Raw genomic sequence first — 22464 nt, 5'->3', positions numbered from 1 at the left:
TTTTATAAATTTTATTTATACATAAATATGGAAATACAGTTTATTATTACTTCACTGTATGTTTAGATGATCAAGTTGTAAATATTAAATTTTTGTGTGTGGTGTGTTCACAGGAAGCCTTCCCTATATTTATCTTCTGCTAGAGTGAACAGGCACGAGTGTGTCACACACTGATTCAGCCCTCTCTCTCACCACACCACCAGCCAGTTTAACAGATCCTCACGGACACTCAGATCCGATAACACACACGTACAGCAACTGTTACTCGACACACACACAACCACACAAGCACACTCCACACAACACACACAACACTCACACCACAACCCTCCACACTTACACACAACAACCCACACTCACACACACCACACACACACACACACCCACACACCCACACAACTCACACACCTGCCCACTGCGGTGCATCTGTACCTTCCCACAACACCCACACACACACACTCCCCACACACACCCTGACATCACTCCCCCACCCCACCTACCCAACCACACACACAATCTCCCCGACGATGATGAGATGTCCACCTGTGGACACCACACACACACGTCCACACACACACTGATTGTGGAAGTTATTCTCAACAGCCACACACATCCAAGGTGTACGTTCAAACTTGTGTTTGTTAAGTGAAGTGAAGACACACACACACACCTACACACACACACAACACACCACCCACCACACCCTTCAACAGACGTTTCATTTTGTTCAGGGCTTCTGGTCAAAATGTATTTAAATTGCGTTGCATTCTGTAACTTCTAGAACTGAAATGCAGGGCATCGCTCTACAGAACTCTCTCGAACACACAAATAACCACCTCTGTAGCCAGATGATCCCTCACAGTGTTTCAGGAAACACTGGCGTCTTCTGAGCTCACCGCCGCTGTAAAAGACCATCAGCGTCCTGCGGAGAGCACAGTTCAGTTTCTACACAACACACACACCGCTGATCTCTGAGATGAAGATGATGATGATGATGATGTCCCCTTCCTGAAACCACTGGATCAAACACAGCAATCTGTACTGTAATCCTTAACGTCACAGACCTCACCCATCTGATTGTGGAATGTTATTCTGAGTAAGCAGTGCAGATTCGATCATGTTTGAATTCTGTTGAATGATGTTCTTCACACAGAGAGTCGTTTAAAGGTGTAATCGTTCGGTACACTTGTGTTTGACGTTAAATGTGAAGTGAACATGACATATGGTCACACACACACCACACACGACACACACACACACTGGGAACACGACACACACTGTGAACATTACTGTATTCAAAACAGAGACCTGGAATCTGTTCTCATATGCTCTGCCATTTTTTTTACACAAGTATATGATTATCATCATGCACATACATTAACTTATCTCTCGGCTACTATTACAGTTCAAACCAGACCGGTTCACCTGTTAGAGGCATCATCATTATGATGTGTTTTGATGAAAAAAACTTGATAGAACATTATCATTGGACCTCAGAGAACAGTACAAACTTAACTGAAACAGAGGCAGTTCATGATCCCTTTAAAAAAATATCATCATTCATTTTGCTGAAATAGCCACAAATAAATTCACAGAACCGCAGCTACACAGAGACGCATCAGGGGATAACACTGGTGTAATGAGTCTGTAATTACAACCAATCAGAATCCAACTCTTCATGAACAATCAAAATCTCTAAATCCTGCTTTGACTTTCAGACCATAATGAAGCGTTTTCATTAAGAGCGCTCATTAACGAATATTGTTCATGTAAAAACGTGGGGTAAACCAGTCTACAGAGGGAATCTAATCAATGTGTTTATTTTGAGAATATGTCATAGACTGAGGAAGAACACACTAAACTTCATCACCTTTACTGAAGAACACTAGCGATGAGATTACTAGGCTGAACTGAGTTAGTCTCCATCATTAACCAACTTACGCTCCCCTCCACCACATAAAGCTGCATGCTGTTCTTCAGACACAAACAGAGGAGGAATACTCTGAGCAACAAGAGAAACTCATCGCCTGATTACATTTATTCTTCTGGAATATCATATTTCACTCTGTAAATACAAGTTCAGGCACAGGGTCAGAGCTGAACATCCATGAGACAATGTACGAGTCCATAGAGATTACGTTCAGCTGTTTTTTATGTCTCTGACGTCACATGTCTCTGTTTTTATGTCTCTTCCTGAGAACAGTCCCACGTCTGCTAACGGTGCAGCAGAAGGATAGTTTTTCATATGGTCTGGGTTTTCTGATGAGGACCAAGCAGCCCGACATACAACATGCGCCAACAACTGCAGAGAGACAGTAAAACAGTCTGACCTACCGCAGTGATTTATTGAACCCACACAGCGGAAGAGATCCGCGGCATACAGAGGCGCCTTAAAATATCATCTCGTCTCTTTTCAACAACATTTACATACACCTGTTGTTGCAAACTGAAAAGCTACCATCATTTGTTACTCCTGTTATTTTCTACTGATTCAATCATTTTGCCAGGCTGTTGCAGCAGCAATGGTCTGCCTCCCCCCCTCCCTGGATTCTAATGGACTGCCATTAAAATTAGCACTACAATATTGCAAAACTCATGTTGAGCCGCAGCAGATCAAACCCAATATCCACAGTAAAAATGACCACCTGGTCGAGCTGGGGCTTTCCTGTACAAAAACTTGATGACTGGAAGACAAGCAGTACGTTTATGTCAGCACTGCTGAACTGAACACTGGGGCCCAAGGCCCCTGAAGCCCCCTTACTCTGTGGAACCACGACTGCCACACCCGTTCACCACAAACTTCCACCTCTGGATAGGCTTCAGGATGATCACGACTGTGGTGGTCTCAATTAGCAACAGGATGATGAGACAAATCCAGGAGTGCGAGGGTGAGCCGCTGGCCGGGTGGTGCATGACAACCATTCGCTCTTGAACGTGGAGAAGACGAAGGAGATTAGTTGTTGGACTTCAGGGATCGAGCGGGCACACTCAGATGTTCCTCTGACCACAACGGTTGCGGCTGTGGAGAGAGTACATGTGAGCAGCACCAAGTTCAGGGTTTGTGCCCATCACAGAGGACCTCTCCCGGACCGACAAACAGCGCACGGCCAAGAAAATCACAGCCAGCGTCTCTACTTCCTCCGCAAAAACTGAGGAGAGCCAGAGCCCACCCCCCATCATGTATCCTTCTACAGATGGGGCCACCATCGAGGCGATGTTCTGACAGCTTGCATCACTGTGTGGTATGGCGCCGCAACGCGTACTTACGAAGACTCTGCAAAGCAGAGTGAAGCAGTGAGAAGTCACTTGGTGTCTCTCTACCCCTACCTCCAGGACATTTATGAACCCGTATCATCGAAAAGCCCTCTGCATTTGCAGGTGTCCCAATCACCAGTCACACCGCTTCTTAGTCTGCTGCCATCAGGAGGAGACGCGGAGTCTCAGGCCATAGACCAGCAGATGACGGACAGCTTCATCCATCAGGCTGTCATAGGAAGTGAACGCGCTACGAACTACCCCCCCGTCCTTTCTGGCCTCAGGACAAACTATGAACACCCCCCCCACCCAGGTCACCATCCCCAGGGTACTTCCAACCCCCCTCCCTCTACACATACGAAGTCAACGTGCACCAGTCCTTTGTGCAGCAGTGGTCTGCGCAATACCTCATTCACAGGATCTGAAATCATTCTAACCTCCTCATCACGTCAGTTTAATAAATAACTTGACTCTGAGCCCTTTGTCACTTTGTCACTTTAAATCAGACTGAATAAGCTAATTTTGAGGCAACTAAAATTCTTTTTATTCTGCACGTGTTGGTCACCGGTTTGCAATCTATCTGCCATGTGACCTTGCGCTGCTTTTATTTACCGTTATTTTTATATTCTTTTTTCTATTATTCTTTTTTACATTCCGCTTATTGTATAGTTTTATCTTATATTTTAGATTTGATCTAGATTTTAGGCTCTATGTAGGTATCTGTACTGCAACGGGGGGTATGGAGTAACGCCATATTTCAGATTCTCTGTTGTACGTACTTGTACCAGTGGAAGAATTGCCAATAAGCAGACTTGCACTGACTTGACTTGACTTGAAAAATCTAAATTATCCAATCTTAACAGCGTGGTTAAACAGATGTAAAAGAATTTGGATGACCAATAATTTTCTCCTATTAATTCAGATTACGACAGAAGATATTTAACCGTTATTGGCACCAAAAACATTACACAGAAATCTCATAGATTACAATTTGCAATTAGACGGATGTACGTTACTTTCCTCTACTGTCAAAAATCTGGGTGTTATATTAGACAGTAAACTTGTCTTTTGAAAATCATATTTCCCATGTTACAAAAACAGCATTCTTCCATCTTAGAAACATTGCCAAGCTACAGTCCAAAATGCAGCAGCTAGAGATGCAGAAAAGCTAGTTCATGCGTTCATGACCTCTAGACTGGACTATTGTAATGCACTTCTAGGTGGTTGTCCTGCATCCTCAATAAACAAGCTACAGGTAGTCCAAAATGCAGCAGCTAGAGTCCTTACCAGGTCAAAAAAAAATATGATCATATTACCCCAATACTACAGTCTCTGCACTGGCTACCTATTAAGTTCCGTATCAGTTACAAAATATTATTACTTACTTATAAGGCCCTTAATGGTTTAGCTCCTGCATACCTAACTACTCTTCTACCACGCTACAACCCATCACGCTCCCTAAGGTCACAAAATGCTGGACTTTTGATAGTACCTAGGATAGCAAAATCCACTAAAGGAGGTAGAGCTTTTTCGCATTTGGCTCCCAAACTCTGGAATAGCCTTCCTGATAATGTTAGGGGTTCAGACACACTCTCTCTGTTTTAAATCTAGATTAAAAACACACCTCTTTGGCCAAGCATTCAAATAATGCATCTCATAATTTTGGACTGCAGTTATATCTGATCAAATGCGCATTATTATTCTTCAGCTTGCGTTAAACTAATTAATTTTACTTGGCTGGAACAGCAGCTACGCTAATTATGTCTCTATTTGCTTCTCTGTTTCTGCTGGATTTACATCCCGTGGTAACTAGGATTTACACAAGCTCCAGTCTGGATCCAGAACACCTGAGAAGAGGATGATGCAACCCCTCAGAGGACCTCAGATGATGCTAACCCAGAGACAACATACAGAACTACCACATTTCATATAAGTTTGATTGCATAATTGCTGTTAATAGTGTTAACTCGTCTGTTTGTTTACGTCTTTTATTGATTTTTCTGAACATTTCTGCCGTATGCACATAAACTGAGTCACCACTGATAAGCTACTACTAAAATATTGTAAAAAACTTAATTTTCTGTAACGTTCCTTTGCAATTATTTGTATCGTAAAAAGCACTATATAAATAAACTTGAATTGAATTGAATTGAAAAAAACTTCCTCCAGAACAACCCTAAAAAACACACGATAACTGATTTCTGCTCATACTTTCATTTGCTTTCATTCACACATTTTTCAAATTCAATACACTTTTTAAAAGGCTCTTGTGCATCTCATATTTTAGACTTCTGATAATGTCTATAGAAAATAGCTACTATTAAAATGAGTTCAATTAATTCTTCTGTTTATCCCTGTAGTAAAGCTGCTTTGACACAGTGAGTATTAAGCACAATATAAATAAAGGTTACGTCTTGACTCAAATAATGCTTCATGCAAACAATAATGCAGAGAAGGACTTTATTCGTGCTCATTTCAGAGAGACACAGAAGGATAAAAGTGACCTCAAAGGTCAACCGGGATGACCTGTCTGACCTCTTTATCAGAAAGTAAAACAGCTTTTACCGTTAGAGACGAGTGCCAGAAAAACTCACATTGAATATTCATGATAAAAACTGAACTACATAAACAAACAAATGCTCTCTCATGTTGCATGGCCAGATGCACCAGTTTTACTGCAGGATCTGCCAGAGGTGAGCCGGATCAGATCTTCTGTGTGTGACGTCTGTCAGCCACAGCGTGTGTGTTCCTGCAGCGTGTGGCGCGTCACAGAGGTTCCTGTGAGGCACAGTCACACAGTTCAGTGTTCAGGTGTGAGAGATTACTCTGAGACCTGAGGCAGAACACCAGAAGACAAGTCTGAGCTCGAGTCTGATCCAACCACAATTCACATGCATTTCATCTGACTGAACCTGCATTCGGCTCAAGACGCGCTCACATGGAGCTGGAGCTGTACTAATCACACTGCTGGAGGATTACAGATCATCTCAGCTAATTAACATGTTCATCAGTGGATATTAATGTGACTCCTACAGGAAGATCCGCAGCAGAATCATATTATGGCCCACTGAAACCAACAAACACAAGTGTTAAAACCTCAACCACTGCAGGTTTAGAGGAGAGAGCGGAGAATGAGGGGAAGTGAGAGAGAGAGAGAGAGAGCGAGCGTTACAGAAAGAGAGAGCGGTTGAGTCATTCTCTGTAATTGTCGTCTCTGTTCGTGTGGAGCTCTTCTGTAGTTTCATGTTGAGTCGTGTTTGTTTCTTCTACTGAAGTTTTCATGCCACAGCTTTACTGGCACACAAATCTAGAAATGGTAAGAGATTTCTATCCCTTCTGAAACTCATGTTTTATGTTATGAATAATGAGGAGCTATATATTCTACAGTATGGAGGAGATAAATGTGTACTTGTGTGTGTTTGCTTTTGTAATTACTCATTCTAGTTTGTGTTGAATGTTTTTTAATTGTTTAATTAGACAGGAACGATACAGAATAACTTTTTTTTAATAATAATTTTGATGTTTCTAATCAAAATTCCAGCACGTCTCTGCTTAAGATTTAACTAAGATCCAAAGAACAATTCAGAACACCGTCAAACTATGAATGTACAGAAAATTAAAACACACACATATAGTAAAATAGCCAAAAACCCAAATTATTAGCATTTGTCAGATTTTAGTCTCTTCCCGGGTGAAAAAAGTGCACTTCCATAATGTACTTAAAGTGCTCTATTTTCTGTTAAGTCAGCACTTGTAGTATACTTGAACTCATCTTTCATACAAGTGCTTACTAAATACATTTTAAAAATACAGAGACAGTATGTTAAAAGCACATTTTACTTCATATTCATGGTGCCCCTATACTTAGATGATCTTAAGTTTATCTTAAGAAATACTAAAGAATATTTTTTTGTATATAAAGTACAAAATGAGTGTGTGAAAATAGAGCACTTTAAGTACATCATGGAAGTGCACTTTTGTCACCTGGGTTTATGAATTTTCTGAACATTGTGAGAATGTGAACGAATCAAAGGTCAATAAGACTCCATTTAACATTAGTTCAATCATGACAACTCTCTGAAGATTGTAGTTGTGATGGATATGACAATGTTAATGTGTTTGTTCTTGGCGTAATAGATCTGCTACGCTGCTGAACTGCTGCTTCTGTTGGTTATTGCTGTAGCTGTAGATTATTGCTGCTGCTGCAAGCAAGTACAGGAACTTGCTACTGTCAATGAATATTAGTATTTAAGACATACTGCTGCTGCACAAATAGCATATAAAATAACCTGTAGCAGATCTATACAGGTGGAGCAGCTCCAGGCACGTGAACAAAAGCAGCAATCTCATTGGTCGGCCATTTGTTAACGTGGCATGTCAAATAAAAAAAAAAAAATGAGCACAAAGCGTTTTTAAAAAATTCTTCCAAATGAAACTTCAGATGTGCACACAGCAGAAAATGAAAGCGTGCCCTCAGGTTTTTAATTGGTTTGGTGAGCTGATGATGCTCTTGTGTTTTCAGGACTGAAGCGATGGACCCAAACCAAGCAGTTCTGCCATCCAGTATATACTCAACAATCTGCCTTCACAAAACAACTCCTGCTCAGTTTTCTGATGCTCAGGTTCTCTCTTAGGATGAACTGAACTCCACAGCGTCTCATCACTGAGAGCAAAAAGAAGTTTGTTGGGGAACCATGGAGCTTGACGCTGTGACCTCCAGCCACAATGATGACCAAACACACCCTCGCAGGACTATCACTACAACGAAGTCCTCCAGCGGCACTATAACTATACTGGCAAACTGGATCAGGACCGGTACAGAGTTGGACTGAAACCAGAATCCATCGCCTGTCTGTTCATCTGCCTCTTGATCATCTTGGAGAACTTGATCGTCTTCATGGCCATCTGGAAGAACAAGAAGCTCCACATGCCCATGTACTACCTGCTGGGCAACCTGACGCTGTCGGACCTGCTGGCCGGATTCACCTACATGCTGAACATCATGCTGTCGGGTCCGAACACGCTGAAGCTGACGCCGCTGCTGTGGTTCCTGAGGGAGGGTGGAGTCTTCATCACGCTCTCGGCGCCCGTCGTCAGTCTGCTGGCCATCGCCATCGAGCGCTACTTCACCATGCTCAACACCAGGCCCTACCACCGCGCCAAACGCAACCGCATGTTCATACTGATCGCCGCCAGCTGGGCGCTGTCACTGTTGCTAAGCGCTCTGCCCATTATGGGCTGGAACTGTCTGCATCATCTGGAGTTGTGCTCCACCGTCCTGCCGCTCTACGCCAAGAGCTACATCTTCTTCTGCGTGTTTGTGTTCCTGGCCGTCCTGCTGGCCATCGTCCTTCTGTACGGACGCATCTTTCACTTCGTCAAGTCCAACACGCAGAACCCGAGCTGTGTTCAGCGCAAACCCTACGGCCATCGCTCGCGGAAGTACATGGCGCTGCTGAAGACCGTCACCATCGTGGTGGGAGTGTTCATCCTGTGCTGGATGCCGCTGTTCGTGCTCCTGCTGATAGACTTCGTGTGTCCTGTGAAGACATGTCCTGTTCTCTTCAAGTTTGAGTACTTCCTGGCCGTGGCCATGTTTAATTCCTTCATTAACCCCATCATTTACACGCTGACGAGCAGAGACATGCGGCGGGCTATTCTGAAGCTGCTCTGCCACCGCTGCCTGGTGACCAAAGACGGCCGCGTGAGGAACATCGGCATCCGCATCAGCTTCACGAAGACAGACGTGAACCGCCAGGGACTGGAGACGACCATCTCATCCGGAAACGGCATCACCTTACCTGTTAAATCCATTTACCCCAAACTCAAGCTCTCCGTCATCGCGTAAGCATGAGCGTCCTAACCACATCTGTGTCCCTGCAGCACAAAAGTAGCACAGGTATATTTGTAGCAAGACAAATATTGTCCTCCTAACAAACCATACATCAATGGAAAGATTATTTATTAAGCTTTCAGATTGTGCATGCATCTCAATTTCATAAAAATGGACCCTTATGACTGGCTTTGTGGTCCAAGGCCAAATTTCAGAGCTTGAACTGAATCATGACGAGTCAAGTCTAATTAAAGGCTCATTTTAGTCACACAGCCTAAAAGAGAAACTGTTTCAGACACTCGCTTTACAGCAAGATCCAACTTTGCTATATGGACCCTCGAATCGAGCTGTCGTGGCCAGAAAAAGGTCTTTGAGTTGGTGTTCTTCAGCATTTCAACATTTGGTCCTTTATATGTGAACTGAGTTACAGCTGCACAAATACTCAGAAAGACAAAGTTATCAGTTTATATCAGCCAGTATCAACTTGGGGTCTGAATGCATGCAAAGACTTCAAACAAACATGCACTGAACAGCAGACAGGCCTAAAAACTAGGCGACCTTGAGCTTTGAAAAAAAAAGTGCTTTATAAATTATACTTATTATTATTATTAAATATGACAGTATATGTCAGTCATTTCTGCTACTGATGAATACACAAACCCTCCACAGATAAATATTCCACTCTCATGCTCTTATCGAGTGTTAAACCGTAAGCATCCCTTCACACAAAAGCATATTTAAGGTTTTCTTTGTACAGTGTAAATACTTGACATGTTTTTACAAGCTTTTTAAAGCCTGATTGATACTAAATTATGTTCTTTCATATTTGATATTAAATATTTTTGAATATAACTGAGATACAGTGTCTCCTGTACATGTGTTTTTCACACAATTCCAAGATTATGAAGTTTGAAGTTTGAAGTTTGAGTCACGTAACTGAGGGAAGATTTGGTGAGGGTTAGGGACAGAAAACATCATTAGTTCAATTTAATGATAATAAAATAGAAAACAAATGTGTGTGTGTGTGTGTAGGGAAGAGCAGGTTCTTTACTGGCAATGATGGCTCCATGAAGATCATTTAACATCTATTGAAACTTTAGATTCCATAAAAGATTCTTTATAGAGAAAAATATAGGCTATGTTTTTCACACTTTTCTCATTCTCACTTATTCAAGTTTTTATATGTATGAAACTCTGAAGGAAATCGACTGTCTTCAGAAAAGTTTCAATGGCATTTTCATTTTATCTGATAAAGTAGTGTTTATGGGCGCTATATTTCTGACGTTCCAAAAGCGCCTCCTGCTGGCAGAGAACGAATGTTCATTTTCAATAATCCCGTCTGTGGCTTTTGTTCAGACCAATGTGAAAATCCACCCACATATCCCCGTTTTAATTTAATTTAATAATTTATACTTCTGACTCATCTCTTTTCTTAAAAATAGTTTAAATTATGATGATTATAATTTTATAATTTATTTAGTTTTTGTGAAAACCTGTATCTCAACTGTAAATCAAATGCTATTTCATAGTCTACAACAGGAAAGGAAGCCATTATAACAAGTACATAACAAATGTAGAAACACTAGACACAACTATGGGGCATCACTGCATCACAACAAAAAAGGAACCTCAAGGTTGATCTGGGTGTGTTCCTATATTTTGCCTGGGGCCCCCAGTAGACTAAACACGGCCCTGAACCTAATGTGTTTAAGTCTTTTGTTTTGTGTTCGTAGTTCTTCACTCTGTTGCTAAAGGCTGCACGCAGATGTTTGTAGTGATTTCCGTGTGTCAGATCTGTGGGGGTTTGCAGAGGGGCTGCTCTATTTGCACACTACTTGGGAAAACACAATTCAGCTCAGTTTTCCCCTGTTTACCGTAAAAACACTCGCTGCCATCACACACACACACACACACCACACGCTTCAGAGAACCGTACACACCAAACCACACGCCGCTCATGAAGCCACGGCAATGAGACAGACATGTCTCACACACACCCACACACACACACACATACACACACACACACACACACACATACACACACACACATACACACTTCTGCCATCATTTGCCAGAATTGAAGCTTTGGATGATTATTTATAGAAATGAAACTATGATCATCAGGGTGCTTGGTTAAATGGGGTTTGGCCGTGATGAAACCTGACGAGAGGTTTTATAAGGACAGAAGATGAATAAATAAATACATTTCATGTCTAGTTTTGATTTAAGGCTTCATTCATACTGATCGCAATGGGCTCATACATGTCTTTGTCCACTGGGGTAATAATAGAATGACTGATAAAAAATTATTAATAGGTAAATATATATATATATATAGATATTATAATATATATATATATCTATATATATAATATACATACATACCACACACACACTATCGTTCAAAAGTTTGGGATCAGAACGATTTTGAATGTTTTTACAGGAGTTTCTTATGCTCATCAAGGCTGCATTTTTTAATCAAAAATACAGGAAAAAAATATAATATTGTAAAATATTATTATGATGTAAAATAACGTTTTTCTATTTTGATATACATTAAAATCTAATTTATTTATGTGGATGCAAAGCTGAATTTCAGCATCATTACTCCAGTCTTCAGTGTCGCATGATCCTTCAGAAATCATTCTAATATGCTGATTTATTATTAGAATTATCAATGTTGGGCACCGTTTGTTGCCTGCTTAATATTTTTTTTGGAACCCTGTGATACTTTTTTTTCAGGATTCTTTGATAGAATAAAATAGTCAAAGAAAAGCCTTTATTTAAAACAGAAATATTTTCTAACAATATACTGTACACTACAGTTCAAAAGTTTGTTGGTCAGTAACAGTTTTATTCTTTCTTTTCGAAAAAATTAAAACTTCTATTCCACAAGGCTGTGTTGTTAATTGATAGAAGTGAAAAGCAAAAATTTATTTGTTAGGAAGATTTTGTTATTTGAATAACCTTCTGTTTCTCTTGACTTTTGTATTCATCAAAGAATCCTGACAAAAAGTATCGCAGTTTCCAAAAAAAGAAAAATATATATATATAATATAGCGTATAATAACTGTTGCCAACATTGATAATCTCTATATAATCAGCCATGATTAGAATGATTTCTTGAAGGATCAATGTGACAGCTTCATACTGGAGGCAATGGCTGATGGAAATCAGGCTTTGCAATCACAAAAATAAATAATATTTAAAGGATATTAAAATAGAAACCATTATTTTATAATGTAATAACATCTTACAATATTACTGTTTTTTTCTGTATTTTTGACCAAATTAATGCAGCCTCGATGAGCAGAAGAGACTTCTTTAAAACACGCTACAAGTCTTAGTTTCGATCCTTAAACTTTGAATGGTAGTGTATATATATATACACACACATACAGGTGCTGGTCATTTAATTAGAATATCATCAAAAGTTGATTTATTTCACTAATTCCATTCAAAAGAGAAACTTGTGTATTATATTCATTCATTACAATACAGACTGATATATTTCAAATGTTTCTTTCTTTAATTTTGATGATTATAACTGACAACTAAGGAAAACTCTAAGTTCAGTATCTCAGAAAATTAGAATATTAGTGAAAGGTTCAATATTGAAGAAACCTGGTGCCACACTCTAATCAGCTAATTAACTCAAAACACCTGCAAAGCCTTTTTAAATGGTCTCAGTCTAGTTCTCTGTAGGCTACACAGTCATGGGGAAGACTGCTGACTTTGACAGTTGCCCAAAAAGACCACCATTGACACCTTGCACAAGGAGGTTAAGACACAAAAGGTCATTGGTAAAAGAGGCTGGCTGTTCAGAGCTTCCCCAGGTCCAAGCACATTTAATAGAGAGGCGAAGGGAAGGGAAAAAGATGATAGAAAAAAGTGTACAAGCAATGGGATAACCACACTGGAGAGGATTGTGTTCCAAACCCATTCAAAATGTGTGGGGAGATTCACAAAGAGGGACTGCAGCTGGAGTCAGTGCTTCAAGAACCGACGTATCAGACGTGACAAGATATACTTGCTGTCGATTCTTGTGTCAAGCCACTCTTGAACAACAGACAGCGCCAGAAGCTGCCTCGCTTCAAAAAGAACTGACTGGTGCTGGAGTGGTCCAAAGTTATTATGTTCTCTGATGAGTGCAAAATTTGCATTTCCTTTGGATATCAGGGGTCCCAGAGTCTGGAGGAAGAGAGGAGAGGCACACAATCCACGCCGTTGAGGTCCAGTAAAGTTTCCACAGCCGCGATGGTTTATGTGCCATGTCATCTGCTGGTGCTGGTCCACTGTGGCTTTTCTGAGGTCCAAGGTCAACGCAGCCGTATACCAGGAAGTTTTAGAGCACTTCATGCTTCCTGCTGCTGACTAGTGTTGCTTTCGCCAACGAAACATGGACAAATATCGCCGCCAATGAACCTTTACCATGTGATCTAAAATGACGAGAGGTAAGGTAAATGCTGGTCATGTGGATGATGACTATAATAAATGTATAATGCACATTGTTGACGAATAAAAACCAGACTAAATGTGGTTTACAAAATAAAAACTATGCTAAATGCCTATTTTCGTTGACTAAAACGAGACGAAACAAAAATGTTATAACGCTTTTTTTGTCTCGTGATAGTCATATTATTATTATTTTGCAGGCTTTGTTTCCTGTGTCTCACCGCGCAGACGCGAACCGACACTTCCTCAAGCCCCACCGCGTATTATTTATTTAGAAGATCTTACAACAAACAAAGTTAAGCGGATTTATACTTTCGGGCCATTCTGCTGATCATGCAGTCTTGTGATGAATGAGTTGATGAATTCACAATTTCTTTTTATGTACAAAACTTAAAAACAATCTAAACTATTAAGGTGGCTTATGGGACACCCTTTACATACACTTCTTTGTGGGGCCCCACAGACATTCTAAAAGGCACTGCCTTCAGACACTGCAAAGATGCAAGATGTGAGCGCAGCAGTAGTATGGAGCCGGCTTAATGTTCTAAAACAACAACCAGGGAAAATCATTTTTTCTCACACTTCACTGGTCATAGACTTCAAACTAATTCCATTACTAATTCGAAGTGATATTTTGGCACTTAAAGTGCTCACGGCGGAGCCCACATTTGGCATGCAGGAAAAAAAGTAAAGTTGCTATCAATATAATTCGTTAATTGCTTTACTAAATCGCGGCACACAACTTAACTTGTTCCCCTTTTAAGTAAATTCAGCGCGATGATATAATAATTCGTTCGCTGATTTAATTCAACTAAATTCTGCCAAGATTTAGAAATATCGCACACAGTATAGTAGGAACTATTAAACAAATTCAAGTGTCACCATTTTATTTTTTTTCCGTATGGGGTTTCCAGTATGCTTTAAGCAGGCTTAAAATCAAGAGAGAGAAAAAAATCGGGTCCACTCCGGAAAGTGAATCGCATTTTACCGGTTTCAGTTCATGCTTTCACCGCTCAGAAACCGGTTTGAGAGAAAATGTTAGCCAGCCATTGGCCATAGCCAAAAACACGTAAGAGAGCCTTTAGCCTAAATTTCCGCCATAGTCATAACCAGCATAATATTTTCTGATTTTGGCCAGATGTTTAAAAAAACAACAACAACAAAAACGGTAAAAGCTTTAAAGACATAAAGATTTTATAAGATATTTAAAATGTTTGTTGCATGGATAAAAGAACCCTACTTGTATACACTGTGTTTTGAGGAAAAAAATATATGTCGATTTTGATTATTTTATTCCCTTCCCCACAACAAATCCCTCTCTGTATTTAACAGTAGGCTATTGAAGTTATATATAAACGTCAAGCCAAAGCAAAAATTAAAGGCAACTAAAGCATATCCAAATGTTTCCATATTCACAACATATTTGATGCTAAAATAATATTATTACACTAGCTCAGATATTCACGCAGAATCATCATCCTTCAAAGCTATAACAGCACAGTGATGTTTCATGAACACAACAACAGACTGTTTCAATTGAGCATTGTAACTTTAATGTTTGTTTGTATGTGCTTGTTTTGTTTTGATAATGAACAGCTGGGCGTATGTCAAGGGAGTTGAAATGTTGTGTGCATGAGGTGCCAGTGCTATCACTGCATTGTTTTCCAAACTGTTATTAGTAATTTATTTAGATAAATTAACGCTTAGTTTATTTCGCCAGCAAGACATCATTCATCACTGTAAAGCCTTTGGCAAAATAATAATAATAAAGAAATAATGAAAAGAAATCTTTAAACTTTTTGCAAAATAGAACTGCTTTTCCTCCTCATATCTCTTTAATGCGGAACTTTAGATCGCTACAGAGAATAGAATAGCACAATTTTTGTTTCCTTTCTTGTTTGTTAATCTGTTAATGATTTAAGTGAAATATATTTCTATGTTTCTGTGCCCTCATCCTGCTGCTCTTCTGCTCTTTAATGGCAAACGCTTCAGTGATTCACTGCTGATTTGTCACCAGATATTGGTCATGCAATTAATCGCTCGCTCGGTAAATTGAAAATGATCAAGACATTTCTCCGGTGCACAATGTTACAAGAAAGAAGACTGCCCAGTTTAGCTCTAAGTGTTTGATTCGCAACATTGACAGTAAGCTGCAGTCAAGACAGTGTGATGCTAAAACGCCGGAGAGCGAGGATTCAGTAGAGTTTTTTGGTTGTTTGTGGTTAGGTTAGTAAATAGAAGCACACCCAGTTAATAAAAAGAATAAGTTAATTGCAAAAGTTGGTAAATGTAGGGGAGAGCTGGTTCAGCAACGTGGGAGGAAAGTAACAGTGTTTTTTTTTCAGAGCCTCTTACTGTATTTGCATTTTCAAGCTTTATGACAGAATGTTCAACACGCAACCCCACGAACTATAGGCCATCACGGATTTCAGCTATCGCTTCCTCGCAGTTATACTTATTTACATTTAGTCATTTAGCAGACGCTTTTATCCAAAGCTTACCATAAATGAGGACAATGGAAGCAATCAAAACAAATAAAAAGAGCACATATATAAGTATAACAGTTCAGTTAGCCTAAACACAGTATAATGAAAGTAAGGGCTTTTAAATAATATAATAAATAAAAAGAAAACAGATAGAATAGAAAAAGAATAGAGCAAGCTAGTGATAGAGGTCTTTTATAATTGTATAATAAATGAAAAGAAAAAATAGATAGGATACAAAAAGATTAGAAAGGTAGTTACATTTTTTTTTTTTTTTTTTTTTTTTTTTTAATAGAATTAGAATAGTAAATGAAAAAGTTAGAGGGTCACAAAGATGGAAGAGATGTGTTTTTAAGTCGATTCTTGAAGATGGCTATGACTCAGCTGCTCGGATTGAGTTGGGCAGGTCATTCCACCAGGAGGGAAACATTTAATTTAAAAGTCCCAGAAAAGTGGACTTTGTGCTTAATGAACAACGTTTAATGCTCATTTGCAGAACACAAGCTTCTAGAGGGCACACATAAGTCTGAAGTAATGAATTTAGTGGGGGCAAGTGCAGAGCCAGTGGTGGTTTTGTAGCAAACATCATCGCCTTGAATTTTTATGCGAAAGCAGCTGGTAGCCAGTGCAAATTGATAGATATAGGTGTGACGTAATTCTTTTTCGCTCATTAAAAATTAATCTGCTGGCCGCTTTGGATTAATTGTAAGGCTTGATAGAACTGGCTGGAAGACCGCCAAGAGAGCTTGCAATAGTCCAGCCTGACAGAACAAGAGCTTTGGAACAAGGAGTGCAGCATGTTCCAAAGAAAGGGCCTGATCTTCTTAATGTTGAATAAAGCAAATCTGGGTAGGAACGGACAGTTTTAAGAATGTGGTCTGAGAAAGTATTGATCATCAATCATGGGCTGTTTTGAAGGAGTTACGGCTGATGTGCCTAACTTGATGGTGAAATTGTGATGAAACGATGGGTTTGCTGGGAACCACAAGTAGAAGCCTTGTCTTGGCAAGGTTGAGTTGAAGGTGATGGTCCTTCATCCAGCAAGAAATGCCTGTTAGACACAAGCTTCGAGATGCGAAAGTAGCTACCGGCTGGATCATCAGGATGGAATGAGAGGTAGAGCGAGGTCATCAGCATAGCAATGGTATGAAAAGCCATGTTTCTGAATGACAGAACCTAATGATGCCATGTAGACAGAGTATTATGGCCAAGAACTGAGCCCTGAGGCACCCCAGTAGTTAGATTGCCAGGACTTGGGACAGTCACCTCTCCAAGATACTTTGAAGGACCTATCTGAGAGGTAAGACTCAAACCACTGGAGGCGGTTCCTGAGATGCTCCTTTTGTCAGTAGGGGGTTGACAGGGAGGATCTGGTGGTTAACCGTGTCAAAAAGCAGCAGACAGATCAAGCAAGATAAGTATTGAAGATTTGGATTCCGGGCCCCTGCCAGTCTTAGGGCTTCAACAACTGAGAGCAAGGCAGTTCCAGTTGAATGTCCACTCTGAAGCTAGATTATTAAGTTGTCAAGGAGGTTGTTCTGTGTGAGAAAGGTAGAGACTTATTGAATACAGCCTGTTCAAGCAGCTTTAAAATCTAAAGGAAGAAGTGGGAACTGGTCTGTGCCTTCTTAAAAAAGAGATGGGGTTGAGGGTGGGTTTAAGGATGGAGTTATAAATGACCTGTCTAAATGATGAGGGAAACACCTGTATGAAGGGATGTGTTAATGATGTGAGTGAGTGCAGGTACAGCTGCAGGAGAAATGGCTTGAAGGGAGATGAGATGGAATAGGATCAAGTGGACAAGTAGTAGGATGATTAGAAAGGATGAGTTTGAGATCTCTGCCTCAGAGAGTGAAGAGAAGGATGTTAATAAGTGTATGTTTGTTTGTGAGATGTGCTTTACGGATTGTGGTGTGGAAAATTGTGTAACTGATGTTTTGAATTTTATTAATGAAAAACGCGGGTAAAGTCAAGCCAGCTAGTTAGAGATGAAGCAGGAGGGGGGAGGAGGAGGACAAAGGAGTTTAGGAAAATGTTTTAAAAGCATGCGAGAGTTAGACGAATTGTTAATTTGTTATGTAGTATGTCTTTTAGCAGTGGAGACATTAGCAGAGAAGGAAGAGGAGTGACTGATACACATTAAGGTCAGTAGTGGTTTTTGATTTAAGCGCCTTTACACCCGTCTAGCAGCTCTGGCTTAGAACGGTGTTCGGCAGAGAACATCAGATAACGGCAAGTGGTACGGGCTGGCCTGGAAGACAGGCAACAGTGTGTCTAAACAAGATGTAAGAGTGGAGCAGAAGTATCAGAGCACTGTTAGCATCAAAAGATGCTACTGAAGTTTGTGGGAAGGAAGCTTAAGATGAACCACAGATAGCCGGGAGGTGAGAGTGAGCGAGGTTACGCCGAAAGATGACATGTGGAGGGGTAAATGATGCAAGCCAGGAACCATGTTGAGGTTAAGAGTGAGGAGGAAGTGATCTGAGGTGTGCAGTGGAGTTACCAGTACATGATCAGTGGAGCAGTGTCGCGGTGTAACAAGGTCCAGTTGGTAGCCTGATTTGTGCAGCAGTAGCTGACACTCGGGTTGAGATCAAAGAGGCAAGCAGAGTGGAAGTCAGCAGATAGAGGTTTATCTAGGTGGATGTTGAAATCTCCAAGCATAACTAGGAGTACCACTCCTCAGGAGTTGGGTTGAGAGCAGCACATCTAATTCATCCAAAAAGTTACCTAGTGGTCCTGGAGGTCGAGCAGGACAACTACAAGCAAAATGTATTTTTAAGAGGCTAGGTAACAGTAACGGAATGAGATTCAAAGGAACTGTTGATACCCAAAGATGGTAAATGATTAAATTTCCAATCATTAGAGATGAGCAGACCAGTTCCTCCACCTCTTCCAGTCAAACGGGGAGTGGGAAATGAGAAATTATTGAGAGGGCTGCAGGTAGCAGTGTCCTCTGGTTTGATCCAGGTCTCTAAGGTCAGGGCCGTGAGATTGCAACTTTGAATGACTTATACTAGGAAAGTAATGAAATCGGCTTTGTTTACAGTAGACCGGCAATTCCAGAGACCAATAGAAAGAAAGTAGTGTATAAGCAGACATAGGCAAAGTGTGCAGGTTGTTAGGATTGCGCCTGCCTACATTGTGTGATGCTGGTTTGCGAGTGGTAGTGGATAGTAGGGATCTGGAAACACATAAGAATTAGTTATACAAATCCGGAACGGAGTAATTAAAACAATACTATAACCCTTGCTGGTGTCCCTGCTGCCCGTGGAGTCTCGACGCAGAGTCGATGGTCTTACACCTTCGGGTCTTCACACCCAGGAGGGCTTAACAGGAGGTTGCCGACCGCCACGGTTTTACTAACCATCTGCTTTAACTTCCGCTGATTTAACTGCTTTTCTCAAAGGGTATTTCTGTACACTGTCTTTTCTACGCTTTGAACACACTTCTACTGTTTACTTCCGCCAACAAAGGTCTAAGCAAGCGCATCGACACTGACACAACGTGATGATGAGTACGACCAAACGCAGCACCATAGGTCAGTTAGGTCAGTAAAGCTGTTTTTCGAGTACAAGTAAATTATTGAAGAGGTAATTTTTTTGAAATCGAATTTGTTGTTTTTCTTGTTTCATATGTCACAGTAATGATCAATCTACAGGTTGTTTAGTGCTTTAACACATCCTAAAGTTAGCATTTTCAGAGTTTTTCAGTATAAGTAGCAGGTTTAAATGTCAGATTTCTGCCGGACGGTAACAATTGTTACTTTTGTCCCGCCACAGTGACAAGAAGTATTTATTTTGTTCCGTGCATGCCATATCATGTGAATCTCTCTGTGTCATGCATCATTTATAAAAATGTTTATGTCATATTATACCAAAAGAATATGTCAAGAGTGAGGGCTGAAAGACAGATAGAGATCTGGTTTTATCCAGATGTTTGCGTGAGAGGGATGCTTGAATATAGAGGAACATCACTTCCTCTGGGCAGCTTGCTACAGTATCGCCGTGATTTACCTTAGTTATATTTAGTTTTTATACCTTAGCTTACACCTTTAGCTTTTACACTCCACCTATGAATTTAGTGTTTCCAGATGTTTTAATGCACATTTTGGATTTTATGCATAAAACAACTGATGGAAACATGAATAGGCCTAATACTGTTACATTATGTTTAGAATTTATATTATGCTAATGTAATTAAATACCATTGTCGTTGTTTAATTTTTTATATAAAAATAAATTAAAATTGCTAATAAAATATTTTCAAACAATCTCAAGTTTGTACAGTCGGATTTTTTGATATACTGATGAAACTTAAATTGAAATGAAAATAAGGAAATATAATTTAATAATTTTTGCAAAAAATAGTGACAGAATATGTTTGCAGTTACATATTAACAAGGTAATATCAGGTATACTTAATAAAAATAAGAGTAACAGTAAAAAATCTACCTTATATTGTTGTGTTACTTTGACCCAACTTCGTGTGTTACATTTGTCCCAACCCACAGGGTCGAAGCAATAAATGTGCATCTTATGTTCCAAATTGAAATTATACTGAAGCCTTTCACATTTCTACAAATACCACCTGGTATTGATAGACCACACTTCTGAAAGTTACTGGCCACAGTGGTAGGCCAATATCATTATATCTCTGTCTACAACATGGTCTTTAAACATATTTTAAAATGGTACCTTTCAGCCTGCTCTCCCCCCCTATTGAAAGATAATGTTTCTCAAAATGTAGCACATATAGTTATTCTTAATTTGGCACGACCTCCTGGACCGACAACACCCAGCACTGGCCAAGAAATTACAGCAGTATCTCTACTTTCCTCCCAGAACTGAGGAGAGCCAGAGCCCCAGCCCCCATCATGTACACCTTCTACAGAGGCACCAGCCCTCTGCATTGCAGGTGATCCCTCACTGTGTGGTATGGCGCTTCTGCAACGGCCCCTGCTCGGAAGACTCTGCAACGCATAGTGAGAGCAGCTGAGAAGATCATCGGTGTCTCTCTCCCCTCCCCTCCAGAACATTAATGGAACCCATCTCACCTGCAGCCTCTGCATCGCAGGTGATCCCACTTCACTGTCACACAGCTTCTTTCAGTCTGCTGCCATCAGGGAGTGAGACCATGAGTCTCCCAGGCTAGGACCAGTAGAGACTGAAGGACAGCTTCATCCATCAGGCTGTCAGGAAGTTGAACTCGCCTCCTGACCTGTCTCCCCCATCCCTCTTCTGACCCAGGCACCACCGGAACTATGAACCCCCAGATCCCACATCTCCAGGTCCTTCCAACTCTCCCACTAACATAATGCATGACATGCACCAGTCACTTTGGTCTGCAGCATCTGCTCACTACCTCATTCACACGAACTGACGCCATTCTGCTCACCTCATCAGTCAGTTTAAATAAAATAACCGCTCTTGGAGCCCCTGTCACTTTAATCAGACTAATGTTTTTTTTTTCATCACTCAAAAATCTTTTATCTGCACTGTTTGTTCACTTTGTATGCACCCCCCATCAAGCCATGTGCCTTGGCGCCGTTTTTATTTAACTTTATTTTTATTTTTATTATGTCTTTTTTTACATTCCCTTATTGTATAGTTGTATCTTTATATTATATATTTGATTCAGATTTTTAGGCTCTACTGTTAGTGTTGTCTGTATGCAACCGGGGTCTGAGAGTAACACAATTGGACATTCTCTGTATGTATGTATCTGTACATGTGGAAGAATTGACAATAAAGTAGACTTCTGACTTGACTTGATTTGATAATTCACCATATTCATGACTGATAAATCAGTTATGTAAATGGTAGACAGACTCAGTAGTGCCACCTCAGCAGGTGCACACAACTTTTCATACACACTCCATCACTGCTGGTGGAGGGCCCATCTCGCTCTTTTGTGGGGGGGCCTCTTAAGATGTGCGGCACGCCTCTGTGCACTCACACGTGAATAGTTCTCGCGACTCAAAAGCTTAACTTCCAGCAACACTATGATGACGCCATATTTCCCCAAGCCACCCGCTAACTTTCGACGCCATCGAGTATAACTCAGCCTTGACACAGAGAAAGGGGACTCCATGTATCGGCCAGCCGGGTTCATCTTTGGGAGAAAATTTGTGTTTTTTTTTTTTTTTTAATGTATTGTTTTTTATTTATTCTTATTTAAATGTATGTGTGTGTACTTAACATGTTTTGTTGGTACAATAAATGTTGTAAATTCAACTGTGAGCATCTTCCCTGTCTGGAATGGATGTATTCTTAAGTCTATAAGGTAACAATAATAATAAGATAACCTTTGTTTGAAATGCTGCTTATTAAAAGAAAATTTGGGTTTCGGCTCTATACTTTTAGGTACTTTTTACTATATTGACTGGGTTAAATAGAATTGCATTACTAAAAGAGAGACTAAAAATACCATTTT

General features: G+C 40.3%; 3 protein-coding genes across 3 annotated transcripts in view; 1 reads left to right on the top strand and 2 right to left on the bottom strand.

Annotated features, from left to right (window-relative positions):
- LOC122133856 (ferredoxin-2, mitochondrial-like) overlaps positions 1 to 22464 on the bottom strand; it is a 104429-nt gene that overhangs the window by 20436 nt on the left and 61529 nt on the right. The gene's annotated exons all lie outside the window — the stretch shown is intronic.
- LOC109069951 (protein lyl-1-like) overlaps positions 1 to 22464 on the bottom strand; it is a 103008-nt gene that overhangs the window by 34746 nt on the left and 45798 nt on the right. The gene's annotated exons all lie outside the window — the stretch shown is intronic.
- LOC109060960 (sphingosine 1-phosphate receptor 1-like) lies at positions 7988 to 9104 on the top strand (the record flags this gene model as incomplete). The annotated part of the gene is made up of 1 exon (XM_042725248.1): positions 7988 to 9104. A coding segment is annotated over one exon (1116 nt), but the record flags the coding sequence as incomplete, so codon positions are not given.

This window comes from Cyprinus carpio, chromosome B6, assembly GCF_018340385.1.
Source record: "Cyprinus carpio isolate SPL01 chromosome B6, ASM1834038v1, whole genome shotgun sequence".
Classification (NCBI taxonomy): Eukaryota; Metazoa; Chordata; class Actinopteri; order Cypriniformes; family Cyprinidae; genus Cyprinus; species Cyprinus carpio.
The sequence above is the reverse complement of the archived record's forward strand: the minus strand, read 5'-3'. Positions and strand labels throughout refer to the sequence as shown.